The sequence below is a fragment of the Anopheles darlingi genome, chromosome 2 (assembly GCF_943734745.1).
Source record: "Anopheles darlingi chromosome 2, idAnoDarlMG_H_01, whole genome shotgun sequence".
In the NCBI taxonomy this organism is placed as follows: Eukaryota; Metazoa; Arthropoda; class Insecta; order Diptera; family Culicidae; genus Anopheles; species Anopheles darlingi.
In genome coordinates this window covers 29,874,403-29,891,902 of record NC_064874.1, presented here as the reverse complement: position 1 = coordinate 29,891,902, position 17,500 = coordinate 29,874,403, and the positions used below count along the sequence as shown (strand labels likewise).

The window sequence follows — 17,500 nt, the reverse complement described above, 5'->3', positions numbered from 1 at the left end:
GTGCCCGTTGATCGCCTTTTTTGTGAGAAACGAAATCGAGAGGAAGAAGGAATCGAGGGAATCACAAACGGAATCGCCACGGCCACGGTGGCCGATGTGGCCCCGATGCTCATTTTGTAGAAGTATCCGTAGTTCAGTAAACCGACCCCCGGACCACTGGGAACCAAGGGGAAGGAGAGGCGGGGATAAAAAACCTTATTTTTTCAATCTTCTCGCTGGGTTGTCGTTCGTCTTCTACACACTGAGCGGCCATCCACTCAGGCCATCGAGTTCAAAACCGAAACAGCCTTTGGGTTTCATTTATTGGATTGCAGAATTACGGGCGGCCTTCGGTTTGGTGAAGACGTTGAATATAATAAATTGTTTAGGTCTGGTTTTTGGTCCGTTCCCGTGGTCGTAGAAGGCCGTGCTGTGAACGGAACGGACCTTCGGTAACAAGCTTTAAAGAGGGATGATTTGAGAAAGTTTTAAAGACGTGATGAAGTGTCTCCTGCAGTGTTAAGTTATAATTATGGTCACTTGATTTGTTGGAGAAATCCTCACAAACAAGATAACATTCAATTATGCATAAACTTCCCCAGAGAACACACATTCCCGGTAGTTAAGAACCTCCTTCCGGGTTGAGTTTGAGTGATTTCCTCACTTTTCGACTTAATAATGTGTCCCGAACCTAGCCAACATTTCCTGCCCTATGCCCCGGAACTGACAGCACCTCGTGAACAGCACATCCCGGCGAAAGGATTCCCAATGCCCCCGGGCTTCCGGCATTGGACCGAAAAATAGGATTCTAAAAAGTAAATTCAAGTGACATTCCGCCGGCAGGAACTTGAGTAATCACCCCCGGGCGGGGGGCCACGGACTCATATTCGGTGGACACTTCCGAAGGACACTTCCAAAGTCCGGTGCTGCTGCCTTTTCACCCGGCCCCCATTTGGAATGTCAAGGGTTGCTAGGGGTTATCCCTCAAACAATACTTAAGCCAAAGTGTTGGCAAACGTAGTAGGCGGCGCGGCGGCCTGCGAGGTGACTGAATGGGCCCGGCAGTCGTATAAACTTTGCTGACGAAAGTTTCACGTTTTATGACATGTGTCACACACACACACAAATACACACAGTCGCGTGGCTATGTGTGTGTGTGTTTGGCTCGCATGAACCGCCTTTTGGGATGAGAGCCTTTCGTCAACAAGAGAAGCATTTCCGTCAGACTTTCCCGAAAAGCATGACACATACCATAAGCCAACAAGGATGGGAGGGGAAGGATGAGGATGCGCACGATGCGAGACACCCGAGATTTATGTCCTTTCATCTGGAGAACCACAAACGAACACACACACCACAAACAGGGCGTCATCAATGGGCATCTAGGTTCCGGTGCATAAGAAATCAAATGACATTTCTCGGGCTCCGATTGTCTCCTTGTCCGGCCTTGCCGGGGAGTGTCTTCAAACGAGGCCACATTCATCTTCTTGCCCGGTTTCCCGTAGCCCGTAGTGTTGCCGTTGCGCAGTTCATTAGAGGTCCTGGTCCTTGGTCCTGGTCCGTGTGGTGGTGGTCTGGTGACGACAGCAAGAGCGCTGGTTGGCCCAGTGACCCACTGGGTGCTGTGGCTTCGTTTTACGAAGCCAAACGGGGCAACGGAGCCAGAACAATGCAAAATGAACGGTCGGTGAACGGTGAAAGACATCATTACAATAAGCAGGTGTACGAAGGGGAGGGAAAAGCGGTCAGAGAAGGGTCGTTGGTCGAGGGAAAAGGGAAACTAATTAAATCCCAAGATTAATAGACTCAGTACCTTCGTTGCTCTCTCTCTCTCGCTCTCTCTTTATCACCGTCTCGCTGTCTCGGTGATGCAAAAGGTGCGCAAAAGGGGCCTCTCCCCGGGGAGGGTTGGTTCCTCCTTTCACCACCTCCTGTCCGTCTCGTGAGGCGCTGTGCTGGCACATTGTGCTGAATTGCACATTCCCAAAAGGTGATAAATTTGGTCAACTTCGACCGCCATCAACTCGGGCTGGGCCCTCGACCTCGAATGCATTGGAATGCTGGGCGCGTACCGTCGCTGCTACTGGCTGCTCCCTGCATCCCCCTGGGGGTGGGGGGTCTGACGCTTAGTCTGACGTAAAGTAATAGTCCCCCCGGGGCTGGCGCACCTATCAGCGACCGTCTTTGAGGCTGCGACACCGACGCACCTTCCATTTTCTCGCACGAAAAGGGGTGGCTGGGGGGATGCATTATTTACTAACGCAACGCCAGCCACCCTCGCACCCAGCCACTCGTTCGGGTGAACCCTTCGTACCGATAACCGAAAAACGGTTTGCAAATGGTTGGCACAAAGCTTGCCGGCTCGAGACGAAGCGAGGGGTAAAGAGCAGAAGAACGCATAAATCAGTGTCCAACGATGCTGCTGCTGCTGCTGGTGCGGAGTCCACAAAACTATGCAAATTCGGCAACCATTCTGGTTCCCTCCGCCACCCGTTCCGGTGATTGGCTCGGTGCTCGGGAACACCGGTTGGCGGTCGGTCGTTCGCTACGATGACGACGATTTTGCAGACGACATATCGATTCCCCGCCACACACACGCACACACGTACACACCCTGATATGAACCCTTTTTCGCGGTAGAATCGACTGGATACAATCAACACCCGGAATGCTCGATTTTCCTGAAGGCCGACCAGGAGGAGAAAGGGAGGGAAAAATGGTCCCCAGGAATGGGTGCGCATCGGCGAGACCGTGGAGTGAATGAGCCGGAGAAACAGGGTTCCGGAATTGGATTCCCGCTGCCCGTCGTCGTGAGGTGAACATCCCACATGCACACGGGATTCGGGCGCAGGTCCACGATCCGTTCAACCACGACAACGACTTTGCTGGAAGGGGGGACCTTCGAGGAAATGTCGGGGATTCCACAATTCCAGATACCGTATCCCAGCACCGAACGGCAGCACCGAGACACCCGAAAACAGTCGGTTGGTTTATTCGATTTACTTAATGATGCGTATTAAGCAGGATTTTCCATTTGTTTGCCAGCCGATTCCGTCGTCGTCGTCGTCGTCGAGGTTGGAACGGATCAGTCCGGTTCCCGGTTTCGTACCGCGCACCGAGAAACTTCCATAAAGTTTGCTTTGGATTTGACAAATACACGCACACACACGCGAACGTTGGCGCGTAACCGGGGCGTCACCGGATTTGCCACCGAGAGAGAGAGAAAGAGAGTGTGTGCTGAAGGTGTGCTAATGCCATTTCGCTTTTGCCCGGATGAGCCGATCCGGGGCCCCATTGCCCGCCGGAATGAGGGTTTTCCGGAGCCAAAATAAATAGGGAATTAATTTGCTGTTTTCCGGTGGCTGACAAATGGTTGCCCATTCCACGGGTGGCCACGAGTTGCACAGAGCCAGGAACCGTTCTGGTTGTCTCTCGTGGGTTGCTGGGATTCAGTGTTGCTTTTGGATTAACGGAGCCGAGCGTTTGTTGCTATGGTTTCGCCCACCCCGCGGAGCAACGGAGTAACGCGGCGCATTTAGCAGTCCAGGTGGTAGGTGGTTTATCTCCCTCTGTTGGAGTTGATTGAAAGTAATGGCTTTGGCTGAGAAAATGGTGAACAAAAGAAACCACCGAATCCCGCGATCAGTGTGATTGTGCGGTGGGGATAACTTGGGTTTGAAGTGAAAATGGTTTGCTCAAGAGTGTGTTCTAAGGACGTATTATGATTTTCTATTAATTACTTTCTTTACAAAGAAATGAAAAAAAAATAAAAGAACCGTAATAAGTTTTTAAATACACTGCATCAAGATGAAAATGTGTGACGAAGGGTAAAAAAGTTGCAATTTATGTTACTAACTTTGTTCGTTTCATTTCTATTCGCGTGCTCAACGTGATGTAGACATCACATAAGCATTAGTTAGAATACAAACAAGATTTGTTTTAAATACTTTGCATAGCCTGCTCGGGAAACAACATGGAGTTAATTAATAGTATGAAATAAAAAAATAAAATATGTTAATGGCTGAAACAAACTGATACAAATAATTAAAAGTTTAGTAAAGAGCATTTTAGGAGCTTAAGAACTTTATGTGGCAGACCTTTTTAGGAACACAACATTCCATGTTACAATAATTCTTCTTCTAGCATCATTGCATTTGCTATGTCATATGTTGGTGTTCGTGGGATTGTGCATGTTTTTTAGCTGATCAATGTATCAAACGTGGGACTCTTTTGAAGGCTAAAGAAAACCAATACTACCAGCTGCCGGTAAATCTCACACAGCAGTTAATTGATTACATTTTTATTTGATGTAAGTACTGACCGTATTGAGTATTGAAAGTATATAGGAACTGCCATTTTGATTATTTTTAAAAGTAAGTTTCATAAATTTGAAAACATTGTCCGGTCGTGAAAGAATTCAAGCAGAGTTACACAATCCCCTCGAACAGGAACGCCTTTCATTCGATCGTTATTGAAGACATTTCCTCGTACGAGGTGAAAGCATGAAAACAAATCTTCGCAGCGGATTTGTTTGCTGGCGCAATATAATTTATGTTGCCCTCGTTCTCGGCCATATGCAAGTGTGACGATTTCCTTTTCCAACCTCCCCTTTTCCACCCAAGGCATCATGTAAAAGATAAAAATATGTCATAAAATTGAAAACTCTAAAAACCCGTTTTTACATCAAACCACAAAACCGTCCTTTACTACCAAGGCAACGGCCCACCATAAATAATGAAACGTATCGCGGGTTCCTGTTCCTTCCGAGCAATAAAGACACATATTTCCTTTATTATAACACATTCCGCATCCAACTGATACGCGGGCAATGATAATGTTGTCAGCGGTTTGCCGGCGGGCATAATAAAACGATCGCATCGCATCGGATCGGTCCGGCGACTGTTGCTTCACCGCCACTCCCAACACAGCACAGCGCCAGGAAGCAAACCAAAGCTCAATAATCATCAACCACCACCACCACGGCCGGCACGCAATAAAGAGAAATGCTTCAACCGTTGGCCGCTGATTGTGTGCTGATAATGGCACAACCTGTATAAAAAAAATAAACCCAAATCATCAATTTCAAGTAAACTCCAGCACGCATCGGCGGCACGATACGATATGGTTTTGTGTCCTACCAATTGTGTCCAACCGGATCGAACGGAACGGAACGGAACGAGCGGAACGGAACGGAACGAACCGTGGTGCGTCATGTCACGGCACTTTGCGCTATAAAGCCGTGTCGGTCCCGTGGCCGTGAGGTGACAAATGACTTCCGCTATAATTTGTCATCGGTTATGGATTTTAAAGGGCCTCGAATGCGTGGTGGTGGTACGTTTTTGTGTGTGGGGTGTGCGACGGAAGGACAACACCATCACCATTCCCTCCTGTTCGCCCTATAATAACCACGGAACGTGAGCTGAGCGCCAGCGCCACGAGTTTACACCTACCGCAAATGTGAGCACCGGCCAGCAGCACGATTATTGCATTCACGAAAACACATTTATCCTTATCAGCCATCACTTAGCGTCCTATTAACGTTGCAGCGGATAAGAAATCTGAAACGAGAAAAGCAAACAACCAAAAACAGGAACAATGTTAATGATTTGCGAAACTGTGCCTCGGTACAAGGTGGTTGCAAGGGACAGGGATGGAGGGAGGGAGGGAGGGAGTGAGGAAGGGGGGTTGCAGGGTAGGGGCTGCACTGCACTGACTGAAGCCCGACAAGTAATGCTTAATTTTATGTATGGCCTTAGATAAAGAGGACAGCAAAAAACAAAAACCTTGGAAGGTAAATCGTTTAGGGCACATTCATGGGGAAAACTTTTGCCCTTCTCTGTGTTCGTGTGTGTGTCTCGATGTGTCCCTTCTCACAGCTACCCAGACTGCTTCCGAGACTGCTAGCCGAGCGCCACAATGAATGCGGCTATTGAGTTTGAGGGTTTTCCGTGGCAAAGATTGCTCCTCATACGACACATACAGCCGCCGGTCGCCATCCTTGGAAGCACGAGCGTCGAAACCAGCATCACCACCACCCTCCCTAATGTGCACAGAACAGGGCCACCCTGCGGGCGTCACATACACGTGTACAGCTCTGCATACGCTCACTCAATTAGGCATTAATATTTTATGAGAAACAGAGCATGGCCGGGGCATGGGTATGGGTGGGATCCAGGGGGGGAAGAAAAGGGAAAGAAACAGCAAAAGCCCTCGTCCTGGCCCTGGCTCTGGCCCTCGCTAGGCACGGCGCCACCACCACCACCATCACCGCCTAGTGAACTTCGGCGAAGAGCATAAAAATTATGCATAATTTAGTATCACAAGCCATAAATCTCGGATTCGGGGATTCCGAAGTTCGGTTATTCGTGCGCCATTTCTTCCTCTCCCTCTGTCTTTCTCTCTCTTCCTCTATTTTCCTTTTTGTTTTTCGTTGTATTCATACGGCTCATTTCGGGGGGAAGGCCATCATTCTGAGCCCGAACCGCCGGCTTTGGCTTTGGCCCACATGCGGTGCGGTGGTGGTTTTTGAGGTTTCGTTGATCCTCCGTTAAGCTTAAGCTCCGTGCCGCTGACGGTCCCTGCCAGCCTACCAGTCCTTGTCCAGTCTCCTGCTTTCTACGGTCCCCTTCCCTGCTTCGATGGATGGTATTTAATGTTTTCGTTATGCTTTCGACACCGCTGCCTGTGCGCTTTTCATGCTCTCGCAGCTACAAGGTCTTGCCAATGGCGCCATGGCACCGCATCGAGGGGCTTTGCGATGCATTTCTTCCCTGCGACACACACACGCAGACGCAGAGAACCGCACAGTGTCGCGCTGCCACAGCATGAGAAGTAGTAGCAGCAGCAGCAGCACGTAGCTACCGGGCACGTTGCAGATAGACGCCTTCGTGCATACGACGCAGTTGCTCATGCATCGCACCAAGGAGAGAATGCTGTGTACGGTTGCTTCTGAAGACCGATTGAAAGACCGGTACCGAAGCTGGCGGTAGGCAAACGGCGCGGACAGTAAAGTTTTTATTGCGAACAAATTTCACCCACCCATGTTCGGCAATTTCGGTAACGGACGGACGGACGGACTGCGGGGAGGGAGGTCAGGGTCAGCGAAAGGCCATTACTGCCCTGCTGCTCCGCAAGCTTCCGCATTTCATCGCAGGGAACGCCGGAGATGTGGTGTAGGCGAGGATCAACAGAGCGCTATTACCGTTGGTTGGTGTTCCTGGTGCTGTTCCTGGTGGTGGTGATGAGAGTGAGTGGAGGACACGTTCTTATTTATTTATTTTAAGCCATAATGCTACGAGATGCCCAGATATGGATGCCCTACAGCCCTACTGCTGCTGCTGCTGCTGCTGCTGATAGTCGATGTTGAAACAGCATGGACAACGATAGCACGAATTGCGTCGAGCGACGACCGAGCGGAGCGTTTCATCGGAAAAAGCTAAAAATAATACTCACCGCGAGGACAGCACGAGGGAGCTACGGGAAAGGTATTGGTAATGCCGGTCTGCAGGTCCAGCGATAAGGGATCGGAGAAGGGAATACCGATCCCATTATCACCGTCCTCTTGTCCTCCAGCTTATCAAAAATGAACCCGTCCCGTTCGGCCGTTCGTGAACGTTCGAAGGTAGGCGGTAGTGGTTAAGTATCGGTCGATGGTTAATCCCGGTGCTTCCGAGAAATGTTTCTCATCTTGAAAAGGGGTTTGACTAGCGTTTTGAGCCTCCCTGATAAACTTTTCCATGCGGTAATAGATATACAGGAGGCTTCACGGCGCTGCTTGCTAATCGCTGAGCAGCCATTTTCAACAGGATAATGACTAATAAGGCTTAGATCATAGCGTGTAGTGCATGGGTTTTGGGGTGCCTCTACGTTCCAGACAGAACGTTAAAACCCTCCTCAAGGTATTGCTTAGGAATCCTCAAAGGAAATGCTTGTTAGCGATGGTAGAGTGTAAGAAAATCTATTTAAAGATTCTTAGAGTTGATTGAGGTTTATTGTTCGTAGAATTTCTACGTGCATTGTGGGTTGTACTTACTAGAAAGTAATTTTACGTACATCAATTTAAGATATTGCTCCCTTTCAGTTTCTCTTCGCTTCATTATCGTTTAAAAAAAATGAAATTTCATACACCAATCGTACTGAATGCTTCCCATTTAATAAAACATTATATATGTTAAAGCGCTTGTTCGTGTCGAGCATTTTACTAAGAATTCTATTTAAAATGCTGAAATGCAACGGAAATGTAATCAAAACCAACCATCAATCCGCAAATGTCAATAACCAACAAAGCTGCCATCATTTTGCGTTCCCGTTTTTCATTCCGCGATTCATGGTAATGACGCGTGCGCTCGCTTTCCACTGAATAACTATCCCCCTCCCCTGGAGTGTCATATTCGAAATGATATGCAATCACATCTCACCTTGCCGCCTGGTAACGTACACCGCAGCTACAACCACCAAACGCAATGCTAGTCCTCAAAGCTTAACGGCACCAAACAAAAACCTTTCGCAGAACAGGTAACAGGAAAAGCCGGAACACCTGTTCATCCCGATGGATCATTTTCGTGGTCTACATTGGCCTATTTGCCAATGCCATCACCCTGGTACTCGACCCTCCCCCCCCCCGGGCGATACGCTGAATGACAAATGGTTCGCAGCCTTCCCCGCATATTCATCGCGTAGTCGAACACACTCTCTTCTACAGGTGTAATGTGTGCGTTTGCTTTACTGCTTTGGCATCCCCGTGGCATCGAAGAACAGAAAACCGCGCCACATGGGCTCGTCAAAAATGTGATCGCAAATTGTTTACCGAGACAAACCGGAAACGGGAATCCCGGGCAGTAGTCCCATTTTTAGTCCTATCTTCCGCAGCGTCCACCAGCGAGAATCAAAGGAGGCTGCGTCAAGGGAGCGAAAAAAAAAACAAACGGTGATGAACGGCTACGTTCCGATAGCTCGTTGATTGATTGGCCTAGGACAGGGGATGCGAACGAGATGTCCCCCAAAAAACAGCCGACAACAACAACAACAACAACAAGTCCGGCGAACTCAAACCAGCGCCATGCCGTCGTCGCCACCATCGAGGCCGCCGAATGTCTGTCCTGGCCTGATGAAGGCTGTCAAATAAATCAAATGGTTGGAAGTGAAAATCAATTTAGAGAAAGGAGGGAGGGAGGGAGGCCAGGCGCCACGGCCCCGAAAGGTGACGACGAATTTGATCGAATATCAATCGAGCAGCGGTGATGAAAAATGGATGCGAGAGTGGGCCGGCGGGATGCGGGATGAGATGGAAAACAGCGTCGTCACCGTGTCCGTGTTAGGAAAAAGGACACCCGAAGGGGAAAAGAAAAACTCACATAAAACAAAATGAAGCCCGTAGCTCCACTGGAAGCGTGCGGTCCGGAAACTCTCCGCCAGCACTCGGTAACGAACGGCGGGTTGTGATTCAGTTCCACCGAAAAAAAAGGAGCCTTCGGACATCAGTATGAGAAGCACTTTGTACGCCCCGGGCAACAATAGAACGGGATAAGGTTCGTGGAGGATGTCAATCATTAGCAGCGTCGCCACCGGCCATTAGCGAACAGCAAATTATGTGCGACGAATGATAGCAAATAAGCTGCTGAATCGAAATCCACTTTAATGCGCTTTCTGGGCACACGCGTAGGTTCCGATTAAATCGCGGACGATCCTGTAATGATTTGCATTCCATCAGCACCATTCAACAACAGTACAACACAGCGTTTGTTGTGATATACAGGAATGTTTCTGTTGGCCATTGTGTAAAACAATGCATAGTGTATAATGAACGGTAACAATCGAACTCAACAGAATGGTAGATATTGCTTTCACTGCAGTATCTCTCGGAATGCAGCAGCATAATGCGCCTTCGTCAAACGTTCGACAATGGATGGTCCCATCAGCTCAGGATAAAAAGGTTTTTCGGGAGAACTTCAATGGAACAATGCACATTGACTTCAATGGAACGAATTACATGAGATTCAGTTTATCATAATGATTCTACTGTCCATAATGAATATTGATGAAAACATTTGGTTTAACATTAACTTTATGTGGCAGCAAAAGGCGCGGACTACAACAGTAAAACACTTGTTTGTAGTGTTTCACTTCGTCTGATAAAGAGTTGTATGTGTCTGTGAATTGACAGCGATTGTTCGCTCCAAAGGTACGTCATACCATACGATACATAGGAATACAATAAAAAACATACTTTTTTACACATAAAATATAATACATAATAAAGAGAATACATAAAAAACACTAAAATAAAATTCCCTTCGTGTTCGATGATTTGCATTATATTTCTCAACAGTGCCACGGATGTGTGTGTTATCTGACGCTTACCACAAAATATACAAACGCTAGAATTAGTTATCTGCAATACATTGTCCCTGCTCGGAGCTGTTCTATACGATTTTACACCGTAGCACCTCGAGGTGTGGCTTGTACAAACCGAACAAACAGAAACACTGTCCCCACACACCCGCTTGATGATGGACAACACCGAGATGAAAGCTACAACGCAAGGTGGAAGGGCAAAAAGTGAACCCTGCTGCGAAGACTTGCTGGAGTAATATTGAACATTCTCCCCCGCAGGGCCCTGCCGGGGCTGGGAGTTTACATGGGTCGAACCACAGTTAATGGAGTTGTTGGACGACTGCTGGCCGGCCAGGTGTGACACTGTGAAGCTCTGACTGATTGCATCTTTGTGGTACGTCAGTAGAGTCCCCCCCTTCGTCCCGGGTTTGCATCGAAGCTGCATCACAGTGATGACACCAGATGTGGCCCATCGCTGTGTGTGTGCGCTCTCAGTGCCACATTGCACACACCAGGTAGGACGTGGTAAGGCCACTCGATCCCACCCGGGAGGGGGTGTCTGGGTAAATAATCAAACGCAGGACAGGACGGTGACAGTCACAAATTTGTCTAGCAGGGGTTTTTTTTTGTGTGTGTTGCTTTTGATAAAAGCGCTCTTCAAGGACATCAGAGACAAGGGTCACATACTGCATGCCAGCGTCCCTGTGAGATAGTAGCAACAGCACCACCACCACGGTTGCCAGCTCGACACAAAATTGGTTTCGATAAAAAGTCCTTACCGGACCGTCGATGGTTGATGCGAGACTCACCAACGCCACAAACGACGCCTGACATGCATGAAGGACACCAACCACACACGCACATGCACATGCACACACTTGTACACTCCAGATAAAGGAACGACGATGTCGACATTAGAGCAAACATCCAGGCTCGTCACGACCGTCACGACGGTAGCGACGAACGACGCGCTCCGACGGTACTGCATCCTGACGAGTGACACAGGATGCTCTGTGCTGCTGGTGCTGTTGCTGTTGCGGCGGCCAAAAGTGAAGCCGACATGGCCGGAAATGAGGTGAAAACTCTGCCCAAACGAGCTTGGAAACGATCCTTAAGCTTCGAAAGTTGACGAGCACTCCCACTTGGTACCGGGGGGTTCCGGTCTCGGTTCAGTACCGCGTAAGGCAGGTACTTTGTGGCCGGTTGCTGCGTCTTGCCTGTCTTCCTTCTTCCTCTCCCGCCTCATCCAGACGATCGGTCTGCTACACTGTGAAGCGTCACTTTCGCATTTGCAACCCTTTTTCCCAGAACCTTAACCTAATCACCTGGCACCGGCAAACCATCATACGGTGCCCGATGCCGATGCTGATGCCGGTGCCGGTGCCGGTGCTGTCGCTTGTCTGCTGATGCTGGTGTTTCTCCGGGTCCGGCTACGACCCGGCCAGACCAGGCCCCCGGAGCAAGCAAGATGAATAGTGTAAAGTTCGTTTAGGGCCTGGCACGGCATCTCGGTACCTTCGGGGCGAAATACCGAACCAAACACCCGAACAGCCCTGGGATACCTTTGCCTTTCTCCCGTAGCGACCGGTTAGGGTTGCGATATGAGAACGAGGACACCGGAGACAAACTGGGTCGGTCGGGGTGGTTTTTTTACGGTCCAACGGCCGTATGCGAGATTCTCAAGAATCGTCAAACCGTACATTGTTCTTTGATGAAAGGGATCGGAATCGAGATCGATCCATTGAGAACGATTGAAGTCGCAATGGACGCCAAGGTCTGTCGGTTGTGGGGAGGGGGAAGCTAATTTCTGTTGATTCCATTGTCAGGGAGATAACCATGTAATGTACATTCCGGTAGAGTGCCAATGGTGCACTCTGGTGCTAGAGAGCTTTATCAAATTAAGTGGAAACGTTTACTTAGTTAAATAAATATGGTAGCATACCTTAAAATGCAGCTACAAATCGTTTTTGATGTTCATTTCTGCTATTTAGACCTGTTCAAGTTATCAAATGATGTATTGATGTATTTTATTATCTAATGTCATGCGCCACGTGATACTTGCAGTAAAATTTGTGAAGTTCAAACAAAGTAAACTAAACATTTTCCAATCACCGCAGCAGCTGTCCTTATACGAGCTACTTTTTTCATTAAAGAAAATGTTCGAATAGGAACTGAAACCTTTAAAAGCTTTCACTATTTTCGTACTTCAACATTTCATTTCCATGCTCTAGATCAGTATTGGGTATTGGTTTGCAGAATCAGAATTTCCAATAAAAATGAAAATAATCTAGCACGAAACCCTTTTCGAACGGAAGTTCCTTCCGAACGTCAGTTGCAATCGTTGATGGATTACAGGTGGTTGGTGGCCGCCAATAGGAGACTCGTTTCCCAACCCAAGCGATTCGTTCACGACATCAAACTAGAAGCAGGAAACATCACCAGGACGGTACTGAATGGCAAACGGTGGTGGTTGCAAAGAAGTGCTCGCGAGCACCGAAAGGGTGAACTTTCAAACAAAACGAATGGAAGAGAATGGCCATGTCCGGACACTTCGCCCGGAAGCCACGTTTCGAAACAACGAAGAAAAAAACCAAAAGCACTGCTCGTCCTGCAGTCTCCCCTCCCCAAACAAGGGGCAGTCCTGGGTACGAAAAAGGAGACGAAAGGGAAACTTGGAGCGAAAGTACAATTAAAACTGACACCAACACCGCGTACCGGCACCACGCTCGGCTGCATTAGCGTCCCGTCGAAATAAACGAGCAGTTGCTCCAGAGAACAGCGTGTGCAGGAGGGAGGAAAGGATATCCGGCCAGCCAGGAATCTGGTACCCATTACTTACGCTAACGCTAGTCCACGGCGGTCTGCAGGGTCTGTTAAATATCAACGATCGTCACGATCTTTGTGGAAAGATGCGCTGCGGATCACGCGGCCCTTCGGAAGAGATTCGAATCGTGAAAAGATACGCAAACTACAACCGGATCCAACTGTCGTCTAGGGAGATACTTCTTTTCAACACTGGGCACACTCGTTCCGTCGGTGCATCGGTAACGTTCCCACGGGACGACTCAAGAATTTTCCTAAATCAACAGAAACTGGTTGCACCGTTACGGCGTTCCTGTTTCTCTCGTCGATACCACGGATGCAAACAGGCATACACACATACACACACACACACACAGACACGCGCGGGTATTCTGCTCTCAAATACCTTTTAAGTGGTGTTCTCAAATGGCACTCATTTCAACACTTTGAACTCATACTAAATTGCACTCAAACTTTCGCCATTGAAGTGGCGCCCACTTGCCAGCTGCTTCTGAATGCAGCTTCTCCGTTTAACACCAATTGGCTCTGCACCATTCCTACAGTTGATCGGTGGCCGCACGGTGAGGCCACGCTGCCAGTGACGTGCCGATTGGCCTTTTCATTTGCCACCTTTCTTTGTTGTTAACCTGTTTTCCGGAAGCGGAACCTACTTTCGTTGCAGGCAATCAGCAAAGTATCGCTGGTCACTTACTCCTTCCACCTTCCACCACTGGGTAGGTGGGAAAGTTTTTGGCCAAGAAGCTTACCGCTCCCTTACTGTTTGTTCACCGGAAACGAACCACACACCAACCGGAGTCACAACTGCCGGACTGCTGGACGTAGAAACTTGCTGCCAACAAACAAATACGGAATTACACAATCGGCACACACACCGATGGCACGATCACGTACACGCGTAAAGGGCTCCCCCGGTAAGCTAATCGGTTGGCTAATCGGGAAGCCATGGACCCAGGGGCAGAGAAAAGGCTGGCGACGGTTAGGTGTGGATCGAATCCCCCGGTGCCAGATCTCCAACAACCAACTCGTTGTGATTTGTTTTATTCCCAATCGCTAGCCGTCGCCGTGTATTCCATCGTTCCGCTGGTGGGTGGTTCTAGCACCCCCTTCTCCTTCCACCCTGCTGTGCTGCCGACGGTTTTGGATATCCTTTTCTGTCAATCATCGAACAACATGACGTACGACAGGCGGCGAATGCCCTACCACCACTTCATGTTGCAGCAGCACACACACCGCGAGCACCACCACTAACAGCTAGCCGCACCTGCACAAACGCACCTCAAATGTCAGCCCTGTCCGGACGTGACTGACATGCATGGGAACTAAGCCACCACAGCAGCAGCACCGGAAGCTGCCAACCTTGCCAGAGAACAACGTTGCGCGCCGCGTCGTTGCTTCACTGAAAGCGTCGTACGGTTGCTGAACGTGGACGCGGACCGCGGTCTGACGCCGGAGTCGAAGCTTGTGAATCGCACGAACGGGAATCGCAAACTGACACGAACCGCGTACCGTTTTGGGGAGGATAGCGTAGCGTTGGCTGGCATCCTTATCGCCACCGCGCAGTGTTCACGCGAGATATACTCCTTCGTATGATGCGGCGTCCGGTGAGAGAGAGCTGAGCGTTCACTTCTCACTCTCATCTCACGATGGGGCCGATTTTTGCAGCAGGCGCTGGTTCCGGTGATGCTGCCCGATGATGAATTTTTGGAGCATTCCAGCTTCACGTGGGCTTCCCGAAGACGGATATCCGTACCGAGCATCCGCCCCCGGGGGAGTCTGCGAGCGTCTTAAAGATTGACAGTCATCGTAGTTGATCTGTGTGCTGAAGGCTTGTACCGGGAAAAAAGGGGGGAATATTGACATCAATCGTGAATCAGTGTGGGTGTCTGAATGGGGTAAGGGTCCTTAAAGAGGTACCTTTACTATTGTAGAGCCGCATAAACAATGATAAATCAGTTCGGTCGGATGGATTATAGGGATTTAAACCTTCAAGACCGAGTCCCCGAGGGTCCCTTGGGTTATCATTGGCAACATTGCGTATCGCCACGTGAACATCGACTTCAGCGTCACCGGCGGGGGGCTCCTCGAACGAACTTGTCTATATACCGTCCGGTGCTCGTGCGTTCCCCATCTCGCGCGTACCGGCTCACTGAAGCCTCCCGAGAGTTTCGTTACACTTTTGTTTTCCTTTTTGGGGCTGACTTCTCGTGTGAGAAGGAAAACAATGCTATCGCTCGCAAGAGTCGTATCCCTGCTCTTGGAGCTGTTCTCTCTCTCTCTCTCTCTCGCTTTCTAGTCGGGAAATCTGGTCGGAAAACTTCGGATCGTTGCTTGTGCATTACGATATGGGCAGCACCAGCTATATGCAGCGTTGATGCTGTTGAAGAACTTTTCGAGGCAACGCCGGCATTCCTGCTTGCTGTGTGGGGTGTCGGTGCTGTCCAGGGAAATCTGTTATGAAATGCACTGCCTCCCGGACGAGTGGGAGCGTGTTTAACTTCCCGAGCAGGGAACACGTGAAGCGGCAATTGATAAACGAACGAATCTTCGAATCATCGTCGTGGGATTTACAACCAATAATTTTTCCCGGGATCTTCTGAGCACTAAGTAAAAACGAAAATCTGGATTCAACCAGGATTGAAACATTCACGTATCCCATTGACTATCAACGATCCTGCTGCCCATTTGGTGGAAGGTTCTTCCATTTGCCCAAAAACCCATTTCATTTAGAATCCTGTGCATTAAGGTGCAGAGGTACGCGGCGTGGCCAAAGGGCAACATTGGGAAACGCGGAGGGGATGGCTAGATAGAGACTCACGCCTGATCCGTGCTGGAAGCTCAACAGCTTGGAGCACACGTGAACACGCACACGCACACACCGGCTGACCATGCCAGGCGAACCATGAACAAACGGCACAATGGCCGGGGCCCGGTAAAAGGTTACGCTTTCGTGGAACGATCCGCTCGAGGAGCACGTTCGACTGATTTCCACCATTAGGCCGCGCGTCGAGAACGACGCAATGCCGTCAATGGCGACGGTGGGCCCGCTGTTGGCCCGCTCATCAGCAGGGCCTATCCGGTTTTCGAGCGGAACCCATTGTTTGGGATTACGGGGTAAAGTTGTTTTCCTTTCTTTTCCCGGCGTTCCAGCGAATACAACGGTGCGCGTAGATTGTCAGTGGCCGCAGACGCTGACGGTACGCGGCGCACGATGGCGACCGTAGGCCGACCGGTTGGTGGACGATCAATCGTTACCGAATGGAGTTTGTACCAGACTCCAGGTACAATCCGACACCGATACCATCCGGCCTCTGTCTTGCTTAAAGTGGTCGATGGCTGGCTGCGCCGCGGGTTGGGGACCAGACCGAGCTTGGCTTCGCCATTCCGAGGGGATTATAGTTTGTGTCACGGAATGGTCTTTACACGCATCTTCCTCTCTCTCTGTGCGTACACCGTTTTCCAGGTGTTTGGGACGGGTTTTTTTTTCTATTTCTCTCTCTTTTTGGTGCGATACCAGCTACAGTTCCTGCGGCGAATGCAGGTTCCAGGTGATGGATGCCCTAAACCCTCGCGTCGGGCCATAATCAGTGGGAATGGTAGGTCTTTGTGTGGTGTGGTGTGGTGTATGGGAGATACGATGCAAGTGAAACGAAACAATCTGCTACCGAGAGGGCTAAGCGGAATTATAAGGATAGATGTTTCCGTCTGCTGGAAGCATGATGACACTGGATACGTTGGCATTTCAGTGTTGGTCGCGACCAGGAAGGATAACTGGACTAATGCATCCAGGTCAGATAGCTCAACTGTTGCAAAAGGACAAGAAGGACCGTTGAAGCGATTACAATTTGATCGATACTATCCAAAACTGATCGTCAACATCGTCAAAGACTCCATCAACAACAACAACATTCCCACAAAAAGCACGCTAGCGGTCTGGTGCTGGCGGCACCGGGAGTAGCTTTTAAGCTGTTCCCGTTCATATTTCATTGCTCGGCGATGTTAATCACACCGCGCGATCTGCTTCCAACGACGGCGACGGCGACGGCGAGGACGTCATCCACTATCCCCCTTCCCTCGCTTCCCGAACACCCAACTAACGCACGAAACTTAATTAATTTAATTATTCATACTTTACTCATCATCAACAGCCATCACACGCCGGGTGCTAAAATCTCGACCACACTTGCACACCCTGGCCCCCCGGGGGCCAATACCTCTGACGCACGCATCACTCCGTAGTTCCCGGTCCCGGTCGGTGATGGTGAGGTGCGCTCATGACGGTATGCCGAAGCGTGGAAACTGCCACACCACATGTTTCACGGTTTCGCGTGAAACGTTTGGGCTTCCCAGGAAGGGGGGGCATCGGCAG

The 17,500-nt window shown here is 49.7% G+C and overlaps 2 protein-coding genes across 2 annotated transcripts in view; both read right to left on the bottom strand.

Annotated features, from left to right (window-relative positions):
* LOC125959169 (uncharacterized) overlaps positions 1 to 13,456 on the bottom strand; it is a 112,335-nt gene extending 98,879 nt beyond the window's left edge. Inside the window, exons 1-2 of the mRNA XM_049691979.1 lie at positions 13,151 to 13,456; positions 5,430 to 5,537 (exon numbers count right to left, since the gene is read on the bottom strand). Coding sequence (XP_049547936.1) covers positions 5,430 to 5,499 — 70 coding nt within the window. The 5' untranslated portion in view covers positions 5,500 to 5,537; positions 13,151 to 13,456. The remainder of the gene's footprint in view (positions 1 to 5,429; positions 5,538 to 13,150) is intronic.
* LOC125949769 (26S proteasome non-ATPase regulatory subunit 8) overlaps positions 1 to 17,500 on the bottom strand; it is a 594,091-nt gene that overhangs the window by 302,640 nt on the left and 273,951 nt on the right. The window lies entirely within an intron of this gene.